Below are 19,784 nucleotides of genomic sequence, written 5' to 3' on the forward strand. Positions count from 1 at the left end.
TGATTCCTCCTGCTGTCCAGAAGGCCTTTCACTTTCCTAGAAGATCTTGTTTTCTTCCTGAGGCCCCTCTCCCTCCTCTTGCCTCGCACCTCCCCGCTCCATACCCTTCCCCACTTCTCCTAGAAGGAGCACATTGTTAAATGTATTATTTTAAAATAAATTCCCATCATCTGCTCCTCAGGTGCTGCAGAAAGCTCCCCACATTTCCATGGAAAGAATGAAGGTCTTGAGCCTCTTTCTGGCTTTGGCAGGAAATCACAGCAGCTGTGACCACCAGCCCTCCACCTATCCATCAATTCTTGCTGTGGGCTGCACCTGGTCCCAGGTCCTGGTTCCTTAGGCATCAGTACTTGATGTGCTTTGGTTGTCTCTTTTTATCTGCTTTTTTTTTTTTTTTTTGGAACTTCTAGACCCTTCTGAGGCCAGAAAGTAGCAGCAACTGCTCCAGTTCTTGGCCTTCTTCCAGTATCTAATGAAAATCTTAGGGAAAACGTGTATTAAAGAGGGCATTATGTTCCCAACCGTATTAGTTTTGTGTGGTTTCATACGAAATTTCCAAAAGAAATGTTGACCTCTTGAAAGCATCTGTGGCCACCACAGGACTTGTCCTGAGCCACCATCTCCCCAGGGCAGCTTTGGGACCTGCCAGGAGCTGTGCTGCAGTGGTGGCCAGGAGTAAGGGGAGGGTTCCTGCCCTGTGTCACTTCACCCCTCACCCCACCTGCTTTATTGTGACAAGGCTGTAATAAAGAGCTGCTATGAGCACTGTGGTGGAAACCAATGCAATGATCCTGTCAGTCTGCAGGGCCAAGCTCGTAATGTGCGCTCCCCAGTGAAATACAGAGGCTCCAAAGGAGGGTACAGACAGTCAGGTAAACTCACTGCAACTCTCAGCATCTCCAATGAGACATCCGTCCTTGGGGGCTGAGAATGAGGAGCTTGAGAGTAGGGTACTCATTGCTGTTACTTATTATTGTTGGTGTCTGGAGCTGGTAAGCAGTGAAGGTAGCATGCTTTTCTACCACAGATTAAAGAAAATACTAACACAAGTAAATGTTCACCCTGAGCTCTTAAAATGGAAACTTGTCTTGTCTCCTTGCCTTCTTCCTTTTGTAGGCAGAGATGGGAGCTGTAATGCTGAGTGAATGGTGTGCTTCGATGTATTAAATATATACAATGGCTCTTTAAAAAATAATTACATATGGTACGACAGGGAGAGGAAACCACTCCATTCCTGTAAATAGCCACTTAAGACGTGGCCAATAAATAAATAACCGTAATAAATAATTTTAGCATAAACAGCCTTAGCATCTTAGCATTCAGGAGGAGTAAAGCAAAGCTCGTTTCTATTGTCTGTTGAGCTGCATGGCAGCAGAGTTGCGAGCAAGCCTCTCTCTCAGGTGCGGCAAGGTGTTGCAAAAACCCTGCTGGCGTGCGGGATCCGGCCCCTGCCCGCCCCGCACCGCCCCTGCCCGCTCACACGCGTCTGTCAGAGGAGAGAGAAAGGGAGAGACGGAGGCTTTCTTAGCGTCTCCCTCGCCTGTCGCGAACAAGTGCGGGAGGAGCGCCCGCGGAACGAAGGCGCGGCGCAGCCCGGCCCCCCGGCACTGCCCGCCCGGCCCCGCGCCGGTGCCGGAGCCGATCCGCAGCTCCGGCACCCTGCCTCGCCACCGGGGGCCGTGTCGTTTTAAGGCTTTAAGGCATGTGATACCCTCCCGAGCAGGGATGCGTTGATACAGGCTACGGTACTTACAGCATCGTATAGCGGCGTGCCTACGGCTGCCCGGCTCTGCACTGCCCGCGCTGGAGTGAGGCTGCTCTTGTCGTTGAACTGCTCCTCGTCCTTAAGTATTCTGGAAGCTGCAAATTATCTCAAGATCACTTCAAAGGTCTCGTCAAGCAGCGGGTGATGCTAGGAGATGATTTAAAGGTGAAAATGAGAAGGTTTCCACCCCTCAAACCTTGGCCACTTTTCTGACGGCAGTGTCTGAAAGCTCAGATGTCTTTACTCTGGGAACAGGATTTGTAACGAGATTTTTTTTCCCTCATAATCCTGATAAAGAAGATTATTGGGAAGCTATTAAAATCCCTTATTGTGGTACAGATGGATTTTAAAAAGTGTTAGACCTTTCCAATGAACACTAATAGAGTGCTCTGCTCTTGGTTGGATTACTCAGGTAAGGAGCTTCTTTAGGATTTAAGATTCAGAAAGCAGATCTAGAACTCATCAGATCATAACGGGAGGAATGCTTTCTGCTCTGTTTCTTAATAATGATAAGATGATCTGTGCATAAAACTGCATATAAGTCTGCTGACAAACAGGTGCAAGACAAATGTTTGTAAGAAATGCTGGGGTCTGAGCAAAGGTAGTTTATAATAGTGTAGTTTGGGAAAGGTTTAAAAAATAATTAAATAGAGAGCATAAATGAATAAGAGTGGATTAAGGAAGTCTGCTGTCCATGTGGTTTAGAAGATGATGCCTGAAGAAAGACACAGGAGAATTAAACAGACTGTAGAAGTTTGGCTTTGCTTTACTGCTTGGCTAGGTTTTGAAAAGTTCAGTTTAAATAACCTGAATACCTAAAGTATTGCTGTGTCTGAGAGTTACCTTTCTCTCTTACCTTCTTGTATAAAAAACGTAGGAGCACCAAATATGACAAAAAGGCATTAATTCTTGAAGACACAGGAAGCCTTCTGGGAGCTCCCTGATCTGAGGGGACTGAATCTATTTTGCAAGATAACTAGGTCTAAAGAGAGGAGAAGTACGCTGTACACTGGGAAGTAAACAGTCAGCAGTGAAACTAATTATTTGCTGAGTAGTGCATCAGATCCTCTGAACAGAGAAAGAGCCTCATGCTGATCAAAATAATGTTTGGGTGTTTGCTATTAATTAGACTTGTCAGTTTACATGGCTCTTTTCTGCCAGTTAGTCTTAAAGGTTCCCGAAGGCTATGTCTACTTCTTTAAAACTGGGCAAAAATATTTTCCATGCATATATTTTATTGACAGTGAATTTCTCTATATTAATGCTGCTAATCTTCCTACTGCAGAAATCCCCTGATAAGTCACACAGACTTTAATTTTTGTGTAAAATCGTGTTTTTTCTATGTGAGAGATTTAATCGTTCGAAGTCTTTCTTCCTCTGTGAAAATGATGTTCAGCTGATTGGATTATTAGATAGAAAACGACATCATGTCATTGGCTGAAGAAGGAGAGTGCCTGAAGTTTGATTAATTTAGCAATATGAAATGCAGCAGAAGGTGTTGTTAAAGGAACTGGACGATGTGTAGCGTAGCTGAGCCTTGCAAACCTCCTGATCCTTGCAGGCATTAAGGAAGAGCTGCTGAAGTTGAAAAGTCAGGAAAATTTAGCCAGCTAGTACAATAGTAAAAACTAGTACAATAGTGAATACAAGTATGAAAAAACATCACCTGTACTGGATGCATCTGTACATCAGTACTGGAAGACAGAAAGTGCCTTTCCCCTTTTTTCAGGAAGTTTTTCATTAAAAAATTGACATAACCTATTTTGTGAAAAAGATAAAATATTCTGTTTAGTATGTATGAAAGCCAGTCTGGCCATACCCTGGTCCTTTTATATGCACAGGTCGAACAAAAGGAATCTGGTTGCATCTGGGGGTTAGAAGATAATTCTGAGAAACAATTACTTTGTTTAGCAGACAGCATCATGATTAAAAATTAATGCTCACAAAAGTAAAAAAAAAAAAAAAAAAAAAAAAAAAAAAATCTTCTACCTTCTGGGGCAGCATTAGTCTTCCAGTACTGGGGATGGAATGTTTTTGAAATGCATCTCAGATGCCTGATAATGTTGTATCCCTATCTGCAATGTGTTTAAAGTAGTTTTGATGCTGTCTGGACATCACAGTATTTTTAGCTAGCCTTGTGATTTCCCTCCCCACTTTTAAATTCAGCAGTGGACCAGTGTGGGAATATTTCCCAGCCTTCTGTTTATATTTTCTTCTTGTGTTTTTCCCCCCAAGTCCTCAGATCGTTACAGTTTCATTTTTGCCACTGAATTATTAAAGTTATCCAGACTCCTGTGCTGACATAGTGTTACATCAACTGTCCTTTTTGGGCATGACCTTTGTTGTATGACAATTGCATCCCATGGGGGGGAAATTGACCAGGTAAAAAAAGGCGTTTAACAAAAGGAGAAGAAAAATAACAATGTTGTAATGGAAACTGACTATTCTGTGTGCTGCAAGGCGATGGATAATAATGTCTGTCTAATATTTCGTTTAGAGAATGGCAGTGGTCTCTGCAATGTCCTGGGTCCTGTATTTGTGGATAAGTGCCTGTGCAATGCTGCTCTGTCAGGGGTCCCTCCATCACACTTTCCAGCAGCATCACCTGCACAGACCAGGTAGGACTGATATCAGCTGTGGGAAACTGTAAGATCACAGGCTTTCCAACATGCTCATGTCTGTCTTGATAAATGACTGACTAATCATAAAATGCATTCTATCATTTAACTTTTATCTGTTTTCTGCCTTTATATTGCAGACCATCCTTTTTGGTCTAACGTGTTGCGCTTTGCCAGTCTGATGTTGCAATATTCATCCTTTAATGTAGTCTTCTAACAACCTCCCAACATGGGAATCCCATTCTGGGTAACAGTTTAGTTCCTGCCTTTGTCCTTATTTCTGTTTCCCTTTTTCCCCCTTTCATGCAGTTCTGGAGTGGGTGTACAACACTGAAAGACGTAACAGCACGGTTTGGGGTAACTTTGTTTGCGTTATCTAACTTAAGCTGGGCAGGGGTTGCTTACTTGAAATGCTGTTACCACATCTCCCGCAGTCTTTAGCATTCAGTGGAGGTCAGGTGTTTGCCTTGGTGTAAATGACAATACCTTTTTTCTTAGGTTCACAAGTTTACCTCTGAAACTTGCAGACATGCAGCTCAGAGGAAAATTTGGGTGTGTCTCTCAATGGAGTTAAGCACGTGCAAGGCTTTCAGAGTCAGACCCTCAGGTTTGCAATGAATGCAACTCACTTTGACTGCTGTGATCCACAGAGACCGCACATTAGTTTTATTGTACTTGTGTTTTTATTAATAAATTCTGTTGTTAATTTTTCAACTGTTAATTCTGCTTCAAAGAGGATGAGACATATTTAAGAACTGAGAAGTTGGCGTATTCTAGTGCAGTATTGTCATCTAGTTAAAGTTAGACCGTGAGTTGTGTATTACAAATCTAGAACCGCAGGAAGGAGAGAGAGGTCTTAAGAGCTTTAGAAGTGGAAGATGGTAAATGTCAACTTGCAGTGATGAATCACTTAATATTTGGCAACTAATACTTGGAGTTTTCTATAATCTAATGGCATACCTTCAAAAAGAGATGTCTTTAACTGCAGGTCTTTATCAACCTAATGATTCAATTTTTTTCCCAAATATTTCCCTTATCCAAGAGTCATAAGTCTTGCTTTCTTGGTATAGTCTTGTTTTCTTGTAATAAAATGTGTAATATAGAGAAATAAACTTAAGTCCTTGATAGATCAGCTCTAGGTAACTCCATTAAAGCATTAGATTAATGCTCTTATCTTTACTAGCTTGCACTGGAAGTTTGAGTCTTTGAACGGCAATGTTTGTATTTGGGACTTGCAGAGAAATGAACAAAATATTTGTTACAACACAATTGTGAGTAATGCTGCCAGTTTTTTAAGTCTGTCCCCCAGTGAAGGAAATAGGAAAAAACAGCTCAACTAAGCAGGTAGGTAAAAGGAAAATGTAATCTTGTTTTGCAAAATCAGTTGAAACAAGTGACATTATGAGAAAAAATGAGAGCTGGACAGATTCAGAGCTCTGCAACATTTGCCTAAGGTTGAAAAATCACCTCTTTTATGAGGCAAGAACAGCAAGACGCTGAATGCATACCAAGTGTTGGAGAAATGTGAAAAATGACAAAATCTTTCACTCAGAGATGTGATACAGATAGAGTGAAGGTTTTACAGCTGCCTCATCACCTACTTAGGCTCGCAAGAAGGAAAGCTTGGCTGTTTCTTTCTCAGGCAGCATCTCCACACCCCTACACGAATAAGATTGATGGTGTTCTGATCCCAGGCAGCCAATTTCAGTCTCTCAAGAAATAATCCACTACACTGACAGATGAGTAGAATTTGACATGATGTTCACCTCGGTTTCAGATTGTGTGGCACCTGGGAAGTAACAGTGAGCGGGCATCCTTTAGGGAAACTGCTCAAGATTTTGGGCAATTTCTGCTGTCACAACAGAAAATCAAGACTGTTTTTTATAAGGCCATGAATTTGCAGTCTGCCAACTGAATGCGAAAGGTTGTACATAAAAGGGATGGAAATATGTTAACTAGCAAACTGAGTGATTTTAATGTATTCAACTGCAGTCCCTGAGCACACCCTATTTTTCATATTTATAATATTAGGAATGCGTCATTTACTTTTAGTTAGTCACTGTGTAAGTAAGATTAAAATGTTCAGCCAAATAAAAGTGAATAAAAAATGGATGCAGATGAACCAGTACATAATTTCAGTAATTTAATATTTGGTATATGAAATTCCAACTTATTGGATCATGGCAAATGTAGCTGTAATCAATAGCATGCTCAGCATACCTTTTCCCTCAGTTCGTGATATTCCATAGATAATGAGAAGCTCTAAAATAAGAGCAATTCTGAACTGTTCAACTCCATTGTGGGGCTACCTTGGTACAACATGATTAAAAAGGCAGATTCCACCCTGTCTTGTGCTTCTCATACTTGATGAATAGAAGAGTCTCACTAAGCACAGGAAGGTGCAGGTAAAAGATAAAATCCTCATGGAGAGGATTTAGCATAATAAACTTGAACTGAACTCAATGGATTAATGCAATGAATACACCCATCTGTAGTACTGTGGTTAATTCAGTTTTGAAACACTGGAAATGGAGGGTGATGTATGAGAAGATTAGTTTATTATCAGACATTTCTGAGCTTGTTCTTTTTTTTTACATCCTGTAACTATCTTAAACAAGCATCTGAATGGGTTGAAATAGGTTTCTACACTCTGTGTGCAATCACAGAAGTTTAAATCTTCCTTTCAGCGCCTTATACAGTTTTATAGTTCAGGATTTTATTCAGTTAGATGACTTGGCAGAAGGTGCAAACTTGAAAACAAATGTGATGAACCATTTTACGTGACAGCATTTGTAATTGACTGGAGCTTTATTTTCTGTGAAATGTTGGCATGAGGGCAGAGATAGTAAGAGCATATTGCTTGATTTTTAAGATGGATTATTCTGTATTGTCTGTACCTGTTCATGAATTCTTTCTTGTCTTATTAACACAATGAAAAGTTTCAATGCTGCAGTTAGGTACCCTTAAGCGATGGTGGCTGTTCCTTTTCATTGAGACAGGTGAGGTGGGCAGGGTGGATTTTTGAGCTTTTTCAGTAGGATCCAGAGGTCTTAATGGGGAGTAAGCTAGCTGAATGCCATTACAGCATGATTCCCCTTGGGTAATACATATAGTTTTCTGCAGTTTTTTATGAATATATTTCATTTTGATGAAAATTGCTGGGCAAAGGATGTGTGATAGCATTCACAGGAAATAACTTTGTACAAACAAATTCCATTCTTTTGGAAGTATGTCATTTCTGTGTGATTTAATAAGCAGCAGCAGTAATGAGTAGAATTCCACATTAGCCGTTTTAGGCTGTAAGAAGCTCTATGGTTGTAGAGCTGTTGAATTGGCCTGAGGATTAGAGTGGACAGGTTGTGATTTGCAGAGTTAGCTGAGTGTCTGTGATAGTCCATTGATCATCTGATTGACAGTACTGACTCTGTCCCAGAGGCAGAGTGTAAATGCTGGCATTTGGCAAGAAAGTTAAAATATTCAAAAAGCAGTGTTTCATTTTTTTCTAAATTAAAAATAACAATTAACCCTCCCCTAAACTGTGCAATTCTTAGCAATTTTTTTGGCTTTGTTCCATGAATGAGGGATGTCTTGTACCTAGTGAGGACCTGTAACTAGCTCTGAATTATAGTGGACAGCACTGGTCATGTGTTGCTTAAAAATATGGGAAAGTACACTGGAACCTGTAAATTCATGCAAAATAATTGGCTACACATTAAGGATGCTAGGTTAGTCTTGCGCACAGCATAAAGATGTGAGGCAGACACAAGCAGAAACATGTACCTACTATAGCAGTGCTGACATTTGCAAATATGTTAATTAAAAAAAGGCTTATTCAGAGGAGGGAAGTCATGGGCTGAATCAAGTATGGCTGGAATTGTAAGTCAGTAAATACAAAAGTATCTTTTATTGTGACAATGATGTGCCCATTAAAAATCACCTCAGTAAATCATACCTCATAATATGAGGACGAAAATCGGCATCGAAGCAATTCTACACAAGCTAACAACCAACATCAACCTAAGAGTTCTCTGAGCATCTTTCTTAGCAGACAGCATTTTGCAGAAACTTGAGTTTGTGGCTGTGAGCAAAAAATTTCTTAGTTCTGATCTTGGCCCTCCCACTGATTTTTATAGCCTTGAGGGGAAACTGCATATTTTCACATTTCAAAAGGTCTGCTATTTTCATATGCCCCAAATGCAAGGCTACTCAGTTCAAAACAGCCTGGGAAGAATGTTGGTCTGAATCTCACTCCTCAGTAAAGCGTAAATAAAATATTCTTCTTTACTTGGCAGAGTAATTAAGATCTGGAAGATGAATTCAACAGGGTTTTTGCTCTTGGTGTTGATAGAAGCAGGTCTAGAACTATGTAGTTAATACATGAATGGGTACACTTTCTGTGATCAGTAAGAACTGCATTCAATTAATAATTTGGTGTGAATGTGAATTGCCTTCAGTATGTGGTGTCTGAAATGCTGTGCAAAAGCTTGGCCTGTATGCAGTAGATCAGATCGTGGACATGAAAGCTGACAACCGGAGCTTCCTGCTGTGTTAATTGAAAGGAACAAACTGATAAGCTTTAACATCTGGTTCAGATGTCATTTATGTCAGTAAATACACTTGAAGCAGCATCCTGGTTGGTTCACGATCAGGAAAACCTGCTTTGAGCTTGGTATTCCACAGGTGCTAGCTGGAAATCCTCTGCTCTCTCAGTAACTTTGTTGTATATTTCTGGCCTTCACAGGCCGTATTTGAAAATGTGGAATCACCACCTGCAAAGTAAAGCGATCCAGCCTGGGGGTACCTACTGTATTCCTGGTCATGCACAAAATATACCTGGATGAATGTGTTTGTGTTTTGTGTAAGCAGAGAACTGATGTAATGAAGTTCGCTTCGGGATGAGGTAGGACCGCTGTCAGCCCGGTAACGATGAACTGCCTGCGGAGCTTGTGTGCTGCACTTGCTGACAGCAGCAGGCTTTGTTAGAGGCGTAGTGGCCTCCGGCTTTTGAAGAACCAAACCTCCAAACAGGAGCAGACTTTAGGGCTTTAACAGTCTCTTAAGGTAGAGTGCAGAGGGTACGTAGCTGCCAGGCAGCAAGCAGAGCTCGATGGAGGGCCAGAGGACACCTCTCTCCTTCACCAGCACGTAGCTCAGCTGCAGATGGAGGAAAGCTGTCAGCAGTCACAATGCTGAACGTGATACCTTGTTCCTTCTGATCCGGGGAGACAATGCAAGCTGAGGGGAGCAGGTGTTGCAGCTCGATGGGCTGTGAAGAACAGTGTGGCTGCAGTGTGTGGGGTGCGCAGCGGGCAGCTCAGCGCACAGCATGGCTCCACAAGCTGCTGCAAGCACTGCTGTGTCTCCTTGTGCAAGAGCCCAAGCCTAGGGTGCTGACGGTGGTATTGCAAGAGGAAAGTTGTGTCTCTTGCACATGCAATTTGTGCAGCTTTTCTGTGCTCAGGTTTGGTTTCCCCTGCCTGTGCCATCTCAGCTCTCCCTCGGGCACATCCGCAGGTGGCCGCACAGGCAGGAGGAGCAAGGCATGTCCATGTGCACGGCAGAAGCTGCTCTGGGGGAGCTGGGACCAGAAAGCTTCCCTGAATGCGGTGGTCCCAGCAGGTGCCTCCCTGTCCCAGAGCAGCCCTGGGGCTGTGGTGATCATGGAGGGGCCTATTGGTGCTCTGAGCTATTTGTAGCTCACCATTGTTTTAAGGACCGTGAGAATTCATACCGTGGTGGTTGAGCTCCAAGGAAGAGTTGGCACCTACAAATATAGCTCCCAACGGCAATATAGGTTGCTCTGCACTGGAGTATTTCTGCTGATAATGTCAGAAAGCTGCCTTTAATGATTAGCCTATTTAAGTCCAAGACTCATTTATATTTTAAAAGGCAATATCCAAGTGCATTTCCACATAAGGTAGGCGACTTTTTCTCCCATTGTTTCATACTGTTTTATCCTATCCCTCTTACAATCTCTGGATTTCTCTTTGAATGTTTTTCTGTTCTGTGCTGCTGTGAAATCAACCTTTGCTGTGAGCAAGATTTATTTTCCTGATGGGATTCAGCATTTTTGCTATTTCCAGATGCTCTGTATAGAACAGTTCTCTCCAGCTAAACTTTTTTTTTTTTTTTTTTTTTTTTTTTTTTTTTTGCATAGTAGCAATGCTGGAGACTTCTTTTGTGCTCTAGGCAGGGTCAGCTATGACTGCAGCACAATTGGACTCTAAATTTATTAGACTCAGTCAATGATGCACAGTAGGGAATTGGGGGTGTAAATTAAGCTGAATGAAGTTACAAAGCCCCATGTATGTATCTGACTCATATTTCTAGGCTCTGTTTAGAAGACTGTTATCTGACATTGCTCTCTCGCACGCGCCTTCTGTGTTCCTTCCAAATACCGAAGTGGTTTTCCCCTTTTCCTGTTCACTGGGTGAAGAAACCAGTCTAGCTATCCTTGGAAGGTAACGTCTTCAGTGACAGGATCATTGTGGCTCTTATTTGATAACCAATAATTGTCATAGTATTCCATTGTAATCCTCACTTTTCTTTGGGGAGGGTGGGAGAAGGGGGAGGGAAGCTGTACATGGGAAGCGAGTTGACTGCAGGAAGGGAGAACCTTACTAGTTTTTGGATGACGTGAGCGAATCAGGATTTTTGGAATCAAGTCATAAATGTTTGGAGTGATCTACACATCTGGCACTCTATTGCTAGACACCCCTCACCTCCTGATCCTGAGGCTTTTTTTTTTTGAATTCAGCACTCCTACAGCTCGGTCCGTAAAGGTACTGGGCAGGTTCTGCACTGCACGTGGTTCAGCCAAAGGGGGCACTATTCTTCTTCCAAGGCTTGGAGCTCACTTCCTTGAGAAAGGCCAAGTGAAGTAAGACAAGGCCAATCTGTAGACAGAGGTGGCTGGACTTGTTCAGTGGAGCTGGTATTGTGGTGCCTTGACTTTTGAGCTACATGTAATCTGGAAGACTGCTCTACACCAGCAGCTAACAGTGACTGCCATGCATGCCAGTCTTTAAAATTTATGCCTAAATATTTCTCCTCTGAGCTTTGAGGGTTTATTTGTATGTCACACATCCTGACACTATACAAATAGGCAGCTAAAATGCAGATTAAATGGGAATCATTGCTCCTTTATTATTTAGGAGAGCTGCTCATTTAGGTCAAAATATGCATTTAATCTGTCCTCTCAAATGATCCAAAACTCAAGTTAGGTTAATAGTTTGGGTTCTGTAGATGAAAAATGTGAATCAAGAGCCTTTATGGCAAATACACTAAATACAATGAGTTGAAATCTGTTCTGTAGTTAACTTTTATGCAAGTGAAAGTTATGCTCATGGAGGACTTGACTGGGAAGCACCTATGATCACCATGATAAACCATTTGAGTTTATCTGAAAGTGGGGAACTGGGCATTGGAAACTTCTGATGTAAGTAATGCCAGCAGGTTATATAGGTCAGCCTGAGTGCAGGCAAGAGCCTCAGGACCTTAATTGTACACACTTTGATAAAACTTTTTTTTTTTACTGTCCTCGTTAATGCTCTTCAAAAATACCGTTAAGTATTTCTGGCAAGCAAAGCTTCAGTGTAATTTTACTGTATTGTTAAGGATTTATTAATTATGATCTTTTCTTGCAGAGTCTGTTTATATTCGATCATGACATTAATTGGTTGCCAAAACAAACTACAGTTAATTGTGTTTAATTAAGTGGCTGGGAGCAAGCAAGGATAGTTTATTTAGAAAATCAGTTTCATTGATTTGTATGTTTACTTTTTTTAAAGAATGTGAATAAATGAAGAGAACTTATTGTTTAGGGCCTTTTTCCCTAAATGCTGAACAGTTACCATCAATAACAGCTGTGGCTCTGTACAGATTCACGGATGGGTGTTTATGTAGTACTGTATATATTTCCCTATACAAACCTATTAGGAAGTAAATGATCACATTCTGATCACATTCTGAATAATTCTGAATTTAGATAAAATACAAAACCAAACAGAACTGAGATCAGGAAACACTGACCTTAAAAGTAAGGTAGTGTTCAGAACTTCATTTTGAAAAATGCATTTGTGAGAGAAAAAAAGCTCAGCTGTGGGATTTGGCTGAAGGTGCTTTGTGTAAGGAAATCATAGTAAAATACTCTGAAGTGTGATTATAATGCAATATATTGTTTTATGGCTATGATACATATCTACACATTTAACTATCAGCTAATTTTATATTTACACATTTAAAAATCAGCTAATTTTACTGTTCAGAAGCTTTTGACCACTAGCCTAATTCATGTTCTCATAGTGAAAACAGAACAGAGTGGAGAATTCTGAAACCTTAAGGTTTTTGAGGAATTGCTTTCCTAAGCTGAAACTGTCTAATCATGTAAGAAAAAAAAAAAAAGACTAGTTTGGTATCTTTCTGACTTCCTCATTTCTACCTTGATATTCTTGATAAACACTTTTTTTTTTTATCAGCATAAAATTTCTCCATTATCCCAGCAGCCACCTAAAACAAGTAGTCATCCTGTTAAATGAATAAATCCTCTGTGGAAGCATATAATCAGATATGCCAACAGTGGCCTCTTTCTGAAAGGATAAGACCTCACAGACTTCAAATCCAATACCAACACAAACCCAGAGAGAGTCTTGTGTGTTCTTCAAGTTGGTACCAGCTCTTGCTTAGGTGCGCAGCGTCACTGAACTTGAAGGAGGCCTATTGTTGCCAGAAGTTGCCTTTTCTTTTTCTTTTTTTTCCCTAAAATCAACTGTCTCTGTCTGCTGTTTTAATAAAATTTATTTCTCTTATCTAAATATCTTGCTGAAGTCCGTAAGCTACTAGGGCTGTACTAATGCTGTGGGTATCATTAACTCATGAAGTTCCTCTTTTTGGCTACTTCCATGGGATGCCTTTAAATTTGGGTGGCCAGTCAGCCAAAAGGCACTATTGTGCATGAAAATGGAGACTTGAGAGATGAGTTGGAGATAACAGTGGTCTTTGAATGAGTTAGTAATTGGTTTCAGTGTGCCAGTGCAGGATCTGACAGAATGATTGCATCCAAGCTGGCTTCACACATCTGTAGGATAATTATTTCTGTAGTAATATTGTGTTTTGTGAGTCTTTAATGACCTGGGGGAAAAAAAAGATGCATTTTTAGAAACTGGCTTTCCATGGCTGAAACCTCAGCCCTTTCTCCATGAATTCAGCTGCCCAGGTGGTGTTTATTTTAACCTTGTTTCAAGTTCTCCAACAAATAGATGACTCCTTTAGTTTTAATTTAGCTTCTCTTGGTATTTCTATTATCTTTCTGGTTGGCAGGCAAGGAAATCCAATGTGCATCAAATGAAACCATTTGTCATGGATTAGTGCATGCAAATGCCTTGATGACAGCAATAGACAAAAGCCTGCGAGTGTCTGCTGACTTTGGAAGAGAAAATTAATGAGGCCCAAACACCACAGATAGCAGTCCGGAGATGAGTTTATTAAATACCTAAGAGTAAGGCAGCACTCTTTGTTACCCTCTTTTGCTTTTTTTTTTTTTTTTTTTTTTTAAAAAAAAAAAATCTCATGGGAATCTTAAGACATTGGGTGTCCCCTGCTAATTGGAAAAGTGCCCATGGGACCTCCTGACTTTTCCAAGGCTACTCACTGGCAGGACCTTTCCTCTTTTAACACCCACCTGTATCCACAGCAGAGGAGGAGGACTGGACTCATGGCAAACAGATGCCCATTGGTGATGCTCCAGCATGCATATCCCAGTTTGCCATGGTGCATCACATGAGCTGCCAAGTGGGATACTTCAGTGAGTCTTGGGGAGGTGAAATACATCTTCCTCAGTGTCTTGGTTGGAAATGCTCTGCATTTCCCTTATCCCTTAGGACAGAACAGGGTAATTGTTTAATGCCAGTCTCCTCATGTTGGTAACTCATGGAATTGAATGAGTTGACAGTGATTATTAGTTCTTTATCTCATGTTTTTATTTGTTATCCAGCTTCATTATGAGTTTGATTAGAATCTTCAGTCCTGAGAGATAAGTGTGGGCTCTGTTGAGTTTTCTACTTTATGGATGGCATGAGGAAATACTGGGACAAAGTTGTAAAAGGAATTTGAAGATACCCTGACTGGTAGCAGGCTGTGGATAGTGAGCATGCTGTGCACATTGTATCTCCACCCTTAGGAGAGCAACAGACTCAAATGCTGGGGATAAAAATAGGCACGAATTAAAGGGAAGGGGATTTCTGCTTTCAATGTGAGTCATTTCATGGTTTCCCCTGGTAAAAGCGCTCCTTGCCTTTTTGGATTGGATTTGAATTGGCTTTGAGCTGCATGATGTTTCATGATGATGTGCTTTATACGAGCAGCAGGGTATCAAGCGGTTCTTTTGTACCAATTGTACTCCTCTTCTAAGGCTCAGGCTATGCAAGTCCCCCTTGAACCAAGTTCTTATGTAAATTGAATTATTTGCTAATGTTCTTGTTTTCTAATCTATCGGAGGAATAGAGGGAATCTATAGTGTCTAGAGATGGAAACAAACTGCAAAGCAGTATCACATTTATACTGAAGTTCTTCTGATAAGGATTATATGTCTTTAGTGGGCTGCTCCCTGCCTCTGAGAGGCTGTGCTCTTTAACAGGTGAGAAGTGATAATTCCTTAGTCCTGGCAGAATCTATGAATCAAAGTCTGTTAGGGGAAATTCATATAGAGTTTAAAATGCAATCTTGCTTTCATATGTAAATATAATAAAGTCATTTTCTCTGTATAATAGAAGTGTATTGTATGCTTAGTACCTAAAGTTCTGGAGGTCCTCTTGTGAGCTGTATCCTGTCCGATTTTAAAGAAAGTCTTTATTGTCCATGTTTCACATCAGAACTAAGTAAACGTATGAACAAAATTCAGAAATGCCTTTGGGGGGGAAGATTATCCAGTATTCTGATAGCACATACGGATCTCCAGAACACCAACATTTGCTTTAAAATGAGCATAGTTTTGCAGGGTACCCAACCAACACCTGCTTTTCTGTTCATATTTTTCCTTCATGTCCAGCCATGAGAGAGTTGTGCAGTACTTGCAGAGAACTCAACATTGGATCACATGAAGATACCAAGAGATCGCCATTGTGGGTATACATATTACAGTGCAGATGCAAATAATGGAGGCTTTGTTCTGTTCCTTGAGTGAGTTTATGGCAGTGTCTGGTGGCTGACAAAGAGACCAGCCTCCCTACCTCCCCAGCTGGCACCCAGGGCAGGCGTCCCATCCCTGGTGCTCCATCCTTGACATGGCTTGGAGAGCAAGCACAGGCATTGCTGTGAGCTGTGTGATGGATCATGGAGGCTCTTTGCTCCTTCTTTTCATGAAATCAAGTGCTTCAGTGTAAGCCAACTTCATGCTGGCTTAAACTTTCATGGTGGTTAAGCTATAATCTATCCGACTGCCCCAGCTGTGAGGTGTAAAGAGCCTTCACGTTGGCTTACTGTTACTCAATTGACAAACAAGTTGTAAAGGCGCAGTGGATTTTTTTTCCCTGTGTCCCTACTCTCAGCTGAACCACAGGCTCAGCATGCGCAGATGGGTATTGCTGTATTTGCTTCAACGTGGAATTTGCTTTTTGCTTAATTGCTTCCTTCAAGAGATAAGGCTGGGTTTGTCTTTGGACAAAAAGGCTTCTGTTTTAAGTGTTTCTCACTCGAAAGCTGAGCTTCCCACCAGAGTTCTGTGCGATGCTTCCAATCTTTCGCAGGCAGGGTAACACCGATTCTGCATAACTCAGTGTATTTTTATAACACGTCTGACTTGCAAATCTTGTTAACTGCACGCTGTTATCTTAAAATGCTTGCAGGCTGGCTACAGCAGCATAAAAACCTGTGGCAAGATAAATCATGTCATTTTTCTTTTAATAAGGGGGAAAAATTCAGAATACTTCACTTGCCACAATTGGAGGAGAAAAAAAGAAAACTTTAATCTCTTGATTGCTTCTAAAGACGTGAATTGCTTTGGAGAGAGGTCTGGAAGATCAGTCCCCAAGAGGATGGTGCTGTGGGGGTCTGCTAGCTGGAAAAGCACCCCTGAAGTCTGTCTTGGCCCAGTCAAAGGTGTGGGGGGACTGGGGAAGGCTGGGGTGCTGTTAGGGCGCTGCATGTCCTTCCTCACTAGGGTTCCTTTCTGGCTGCTGCCATTGGGTTTTGAGCCTCCTGCTGAGGTTCTGCTTCTCACTGGTTGGGACCAAGAAAACCTATGAGCTTAGGAAAAGGTCTTCCACATTATTTACCCCTGTTTTAGTTTGGAGGCTTTATAGCTTTTTATGAGTATTTATGAGTACTGTCTTGTTTCCTGGCAGGATTTCATGCGCTCATAGAGGCATAACAGGAATCCAATATCCCAGCTCGTGCTGGGGCCACCTGGTTGGACTGGGGTCTCCTGGCAAGGGATCCTCTTCCAAAGGATCCTTCTCCTCTCAGGCAATGAGAGGGCAGCTGAGCTTCAGCTGATGGCCACTGCCTAATTTGCAGAGGGCATCTGGAGGCTTTTGTTAGGATTTTAGAATTAAACTGGGACTTGATTTCATCTGTATTGCAGAATTAATTTAAAACTTGCTGGGTTTAACCTCTCGTGGCTTTGAGCTTTTATGTGCTTAAGGAATTGTAGCAAATTTTCTTTTCTATTGTGACAATTGTTTTATTTTCCGAGGTTGGAGGAATACACAGGGTAACACTGCATTTTGAAAGCAATATTTCCTTTGTGTGAGTAAAGCAGTGTAAATAATTGATTTTTATTTTTTTGACAGCCAAAGCAAGATATCAAATGTTGGTTCGGTGCAGTATTTATATTTTGAAATTACTTTAGAGCAATTTAATTGTTTTCCTTACTAACTGGAAAAGAAAAAGAAAAAACCTGAGACAATGTCTGATTTCTGAACACTAAAAGAAAAGCAAGGAAAAGGCCAGATTATGTAATTATAATAATAAAGTCTAGAGGAGAAGGTACTGCTTCTTTCCTTAAATTGTTTGGTATTATATCTGATCAGAGATACTTTTCTGCCATAGGAGCTGACCCCTCTTCTTTCTCACAAAAAGGAGAGCTGTGGTGTTACAATCTTGCTGGTGGAGATGGTGGGTAACTTCCAATATCTCCCGAGTTGTCCATTTTGAATAAATAATTAGGTAATCCGGAAAGCAGAGGTGAAACATCAGGATTTTCTCTCCTATCTGCTATGGCACTGCTCCTGGCCTCTGCTCTTCCATTCAAAAAAGAAGCAGGAGCCCGTGGGGAGGGGACACACAGCCTTGGCAAACTGATGTCTGTGGTGCTGCTGGGGTGTTTAGCTGACGGCTCTGTCATCTTTGCTGATTTCATGAGCCTGCTTCACTTGTCAGGGTGATGTAGTTATCCATGTCAGAGACCAGTGCCCCTTCTCCTTTACCCAGTGCACAGCTGTAGCAGTTATTTTCCTGTCCTTGAAGGACCACAGGCTGAAATCTCACTATGTTAAAAGAGATGATGCTTCTAGTTTTTTTTTTCTTCTTGTTTTTAGCTGAGGTATTAGAAATGCTGTCTTTATCTAAGTGATAGCATCTGCTTTTGTCATTTTTATGTAAACTCAGCTCTGCTTTGCAGAGCACTGCTGTTCTCCGCTTCTGGAGCAAATGTAATCATCTATCAGCTCTGATGCTCTGTCTGTGTACTCTAATATTAATCATTGAGTCCAACAGTTATTTAAACTGTTTCTACTTATGCCTTTTTTCATGACAAGTTCTGGGAGGGTTTTGTGTGTGTGCTCAGGGACTGTAGTGGGAGTCATAAATGACTGTATTGTATTTTAAATAAGAATATTTACAAAGAATATTTACAGTAAGTTAAATAGGGATCATGTGCCAGACAAGACCTTCAGTGAAATTGCCTAGTCTTGTCAATTAAAAATAAAAATAAGAGTTGAGAACATACCGATTTTGGCAGGATCCAAATTTTGATAAGCTGGATGAGAAGATCTCGACATCTCTCTGAAGAATATGATCAGCAGTGTGGTGTTTTGGATATGTCCCTGGAAACTGATCCAGACCATGGGCCGGAATCTGTCTTGCACTGGTGCTACCGAGTTGTCTGAATTTTTCCTTTCATGGGGAGAAAGTCTGATCCAGCCAACCTCTCGTTTAGCACACGGGGAGCTGACAGCTCGGCCAGGCAGCAGCACAGTGCAAAGCCCGAGGGTTGGTTTTCAGCAGCACAAAGCGCAATATTTCTGCAGCCTTGTGACTGTTGTACAAGTGCCAGCCTACTTGTGTGTGATGTCTTTCTGTACTGCTACCTAGCTCAGTGGACAACCAGGCGCTGTCATATCTTGCAGAGTCCCAGACTTCTGCCAGCAGAAACTGAATAGGGCTGTAAAACACTTATTTTTGTTATTATTTTTGAAGGCCCTTCATCATATTGAATAGGAAATGTAGATTCATTTCATAGCTGACAGAGCTGATTATTTGTTTCTTAGAAAAGAATGTCTCTTTTTTTACTATTATGAATTACTTTCTTTGTATTTTCACCTCCTTCTTTTTGAATTGTGACAAGCAGAGTAAGCAACAAGCAGTCCCTGAATTTTTTTTGCAATTATTTATGTAGAATTGTACCTGTAAATTTTGGAAGCTTCTAATGTGAAGCCTGCAAATGAACACATTGCAATGCAGTTTTGAGAAATGTCCCCTGAACTGTATCTACAGAAGGTAATGGTGCCATCATCCTACTAAAAAGTGATTAATGTGTTTAGGACAGTAAGTCATGATGCAAAGTTGCTGATTTTTGATGCCTCTTTAACAGTTTTGACATAAGGACGCGAGTCTTTATGCTGGGTTATATCACTGTCTGCCTTTTTCTTTTCTCATTGCTTTTACCATGGCATGAAAATGTCAAAAGAACAAAAATACGCGTCTTGTAACAGGAAAAAGATGAAAATTTTCCATCTTGCTGTAGCACTCTGAGTACTTTGACATCGGTAATGTAATTATTTCCTACTAAATAACTGACCCAGTTTTGGATAACCTCTTCTGTCTGAAGTGTCTCCCTCTTGTGTAACTGAAAGTTTTGTAAAGATGCTGTAAGAAAAGGAGGCTTAATTTTGTTCTATTGCAAAGCCTCCTTATTCATGGCTATTATTATAATTTTACACATTTCCTTTCCTTACTCACTGAGGAGAGTAGAGGAAGGTGGCAATGTATCATCTCCCAAAATGTCTGTTCACATGGCTAGGTGCACCTAACGTTTTTGTTCCCAGTGATGCATATTCGTGGGCACAAGCCTCTGTGTTACCTCATCTTGTAGTGCAAAGATGCATTTTTGGCTTACAGAGCTCGATTCTGGCCCTATTCTGTTCACAGAATGTTGTCCTTTGCTCTTCCCTTATTTCTCATCCTCT

General features: G+C 41.1%; 1 protein-coding gene across 3 annotated transcripts in view; it reads left to right on the plus strand.

Moving 5' to 3' along the window:
- The first annotated feature begins 1,335 nt into the window (after positions 1-1,335).
- The window catches only part of TAFA1 (TAFA chemokine like family member 1), a 220,414-nt gene continuing 201,965 nt past the window's right edge, over positions 1,336-19,784 (plus strand). For 2 of the 3 annotated variants that reach the window (XM_035337462.1, XM_035337463.1), the window contains exons 1-3: positions 1,336-2,177; positions 4,263-4,383; positions 4,693-4,740. In XM_035337462.1, the coding sequence (XP_035193353.1) occupies positions 4,266-4,383; positions 4,693-4,740 (166 nt within the window). In that variant the 5' untranslated portion in view covers positions 1,336-2,177; positions 4,263-4,265. The remainder of the gene's footprint in view (positions 2,178-4,262; positions 4,384-4,692; positions 4,741-19,784) is intronic. The other variant, XM_035337464.1, reaches the window with a different exon arrangement.

Source organism: Oxyura jamaicensis, chromosome 12 (genome assembly GCF_011077185.1).
Source record: "Oxyura jamaicensis isolate SHBP4307 breed ruddy duck chromosome 12, BPBGC_Ojam_1.0, whole genome shotgun sequence".
Lineage (NCBI taxonomy): Eukaryota > Metazoa > Chordata > Aves > Anseriformes > Anatidae > Oxyura > Oxyura jamaicensis.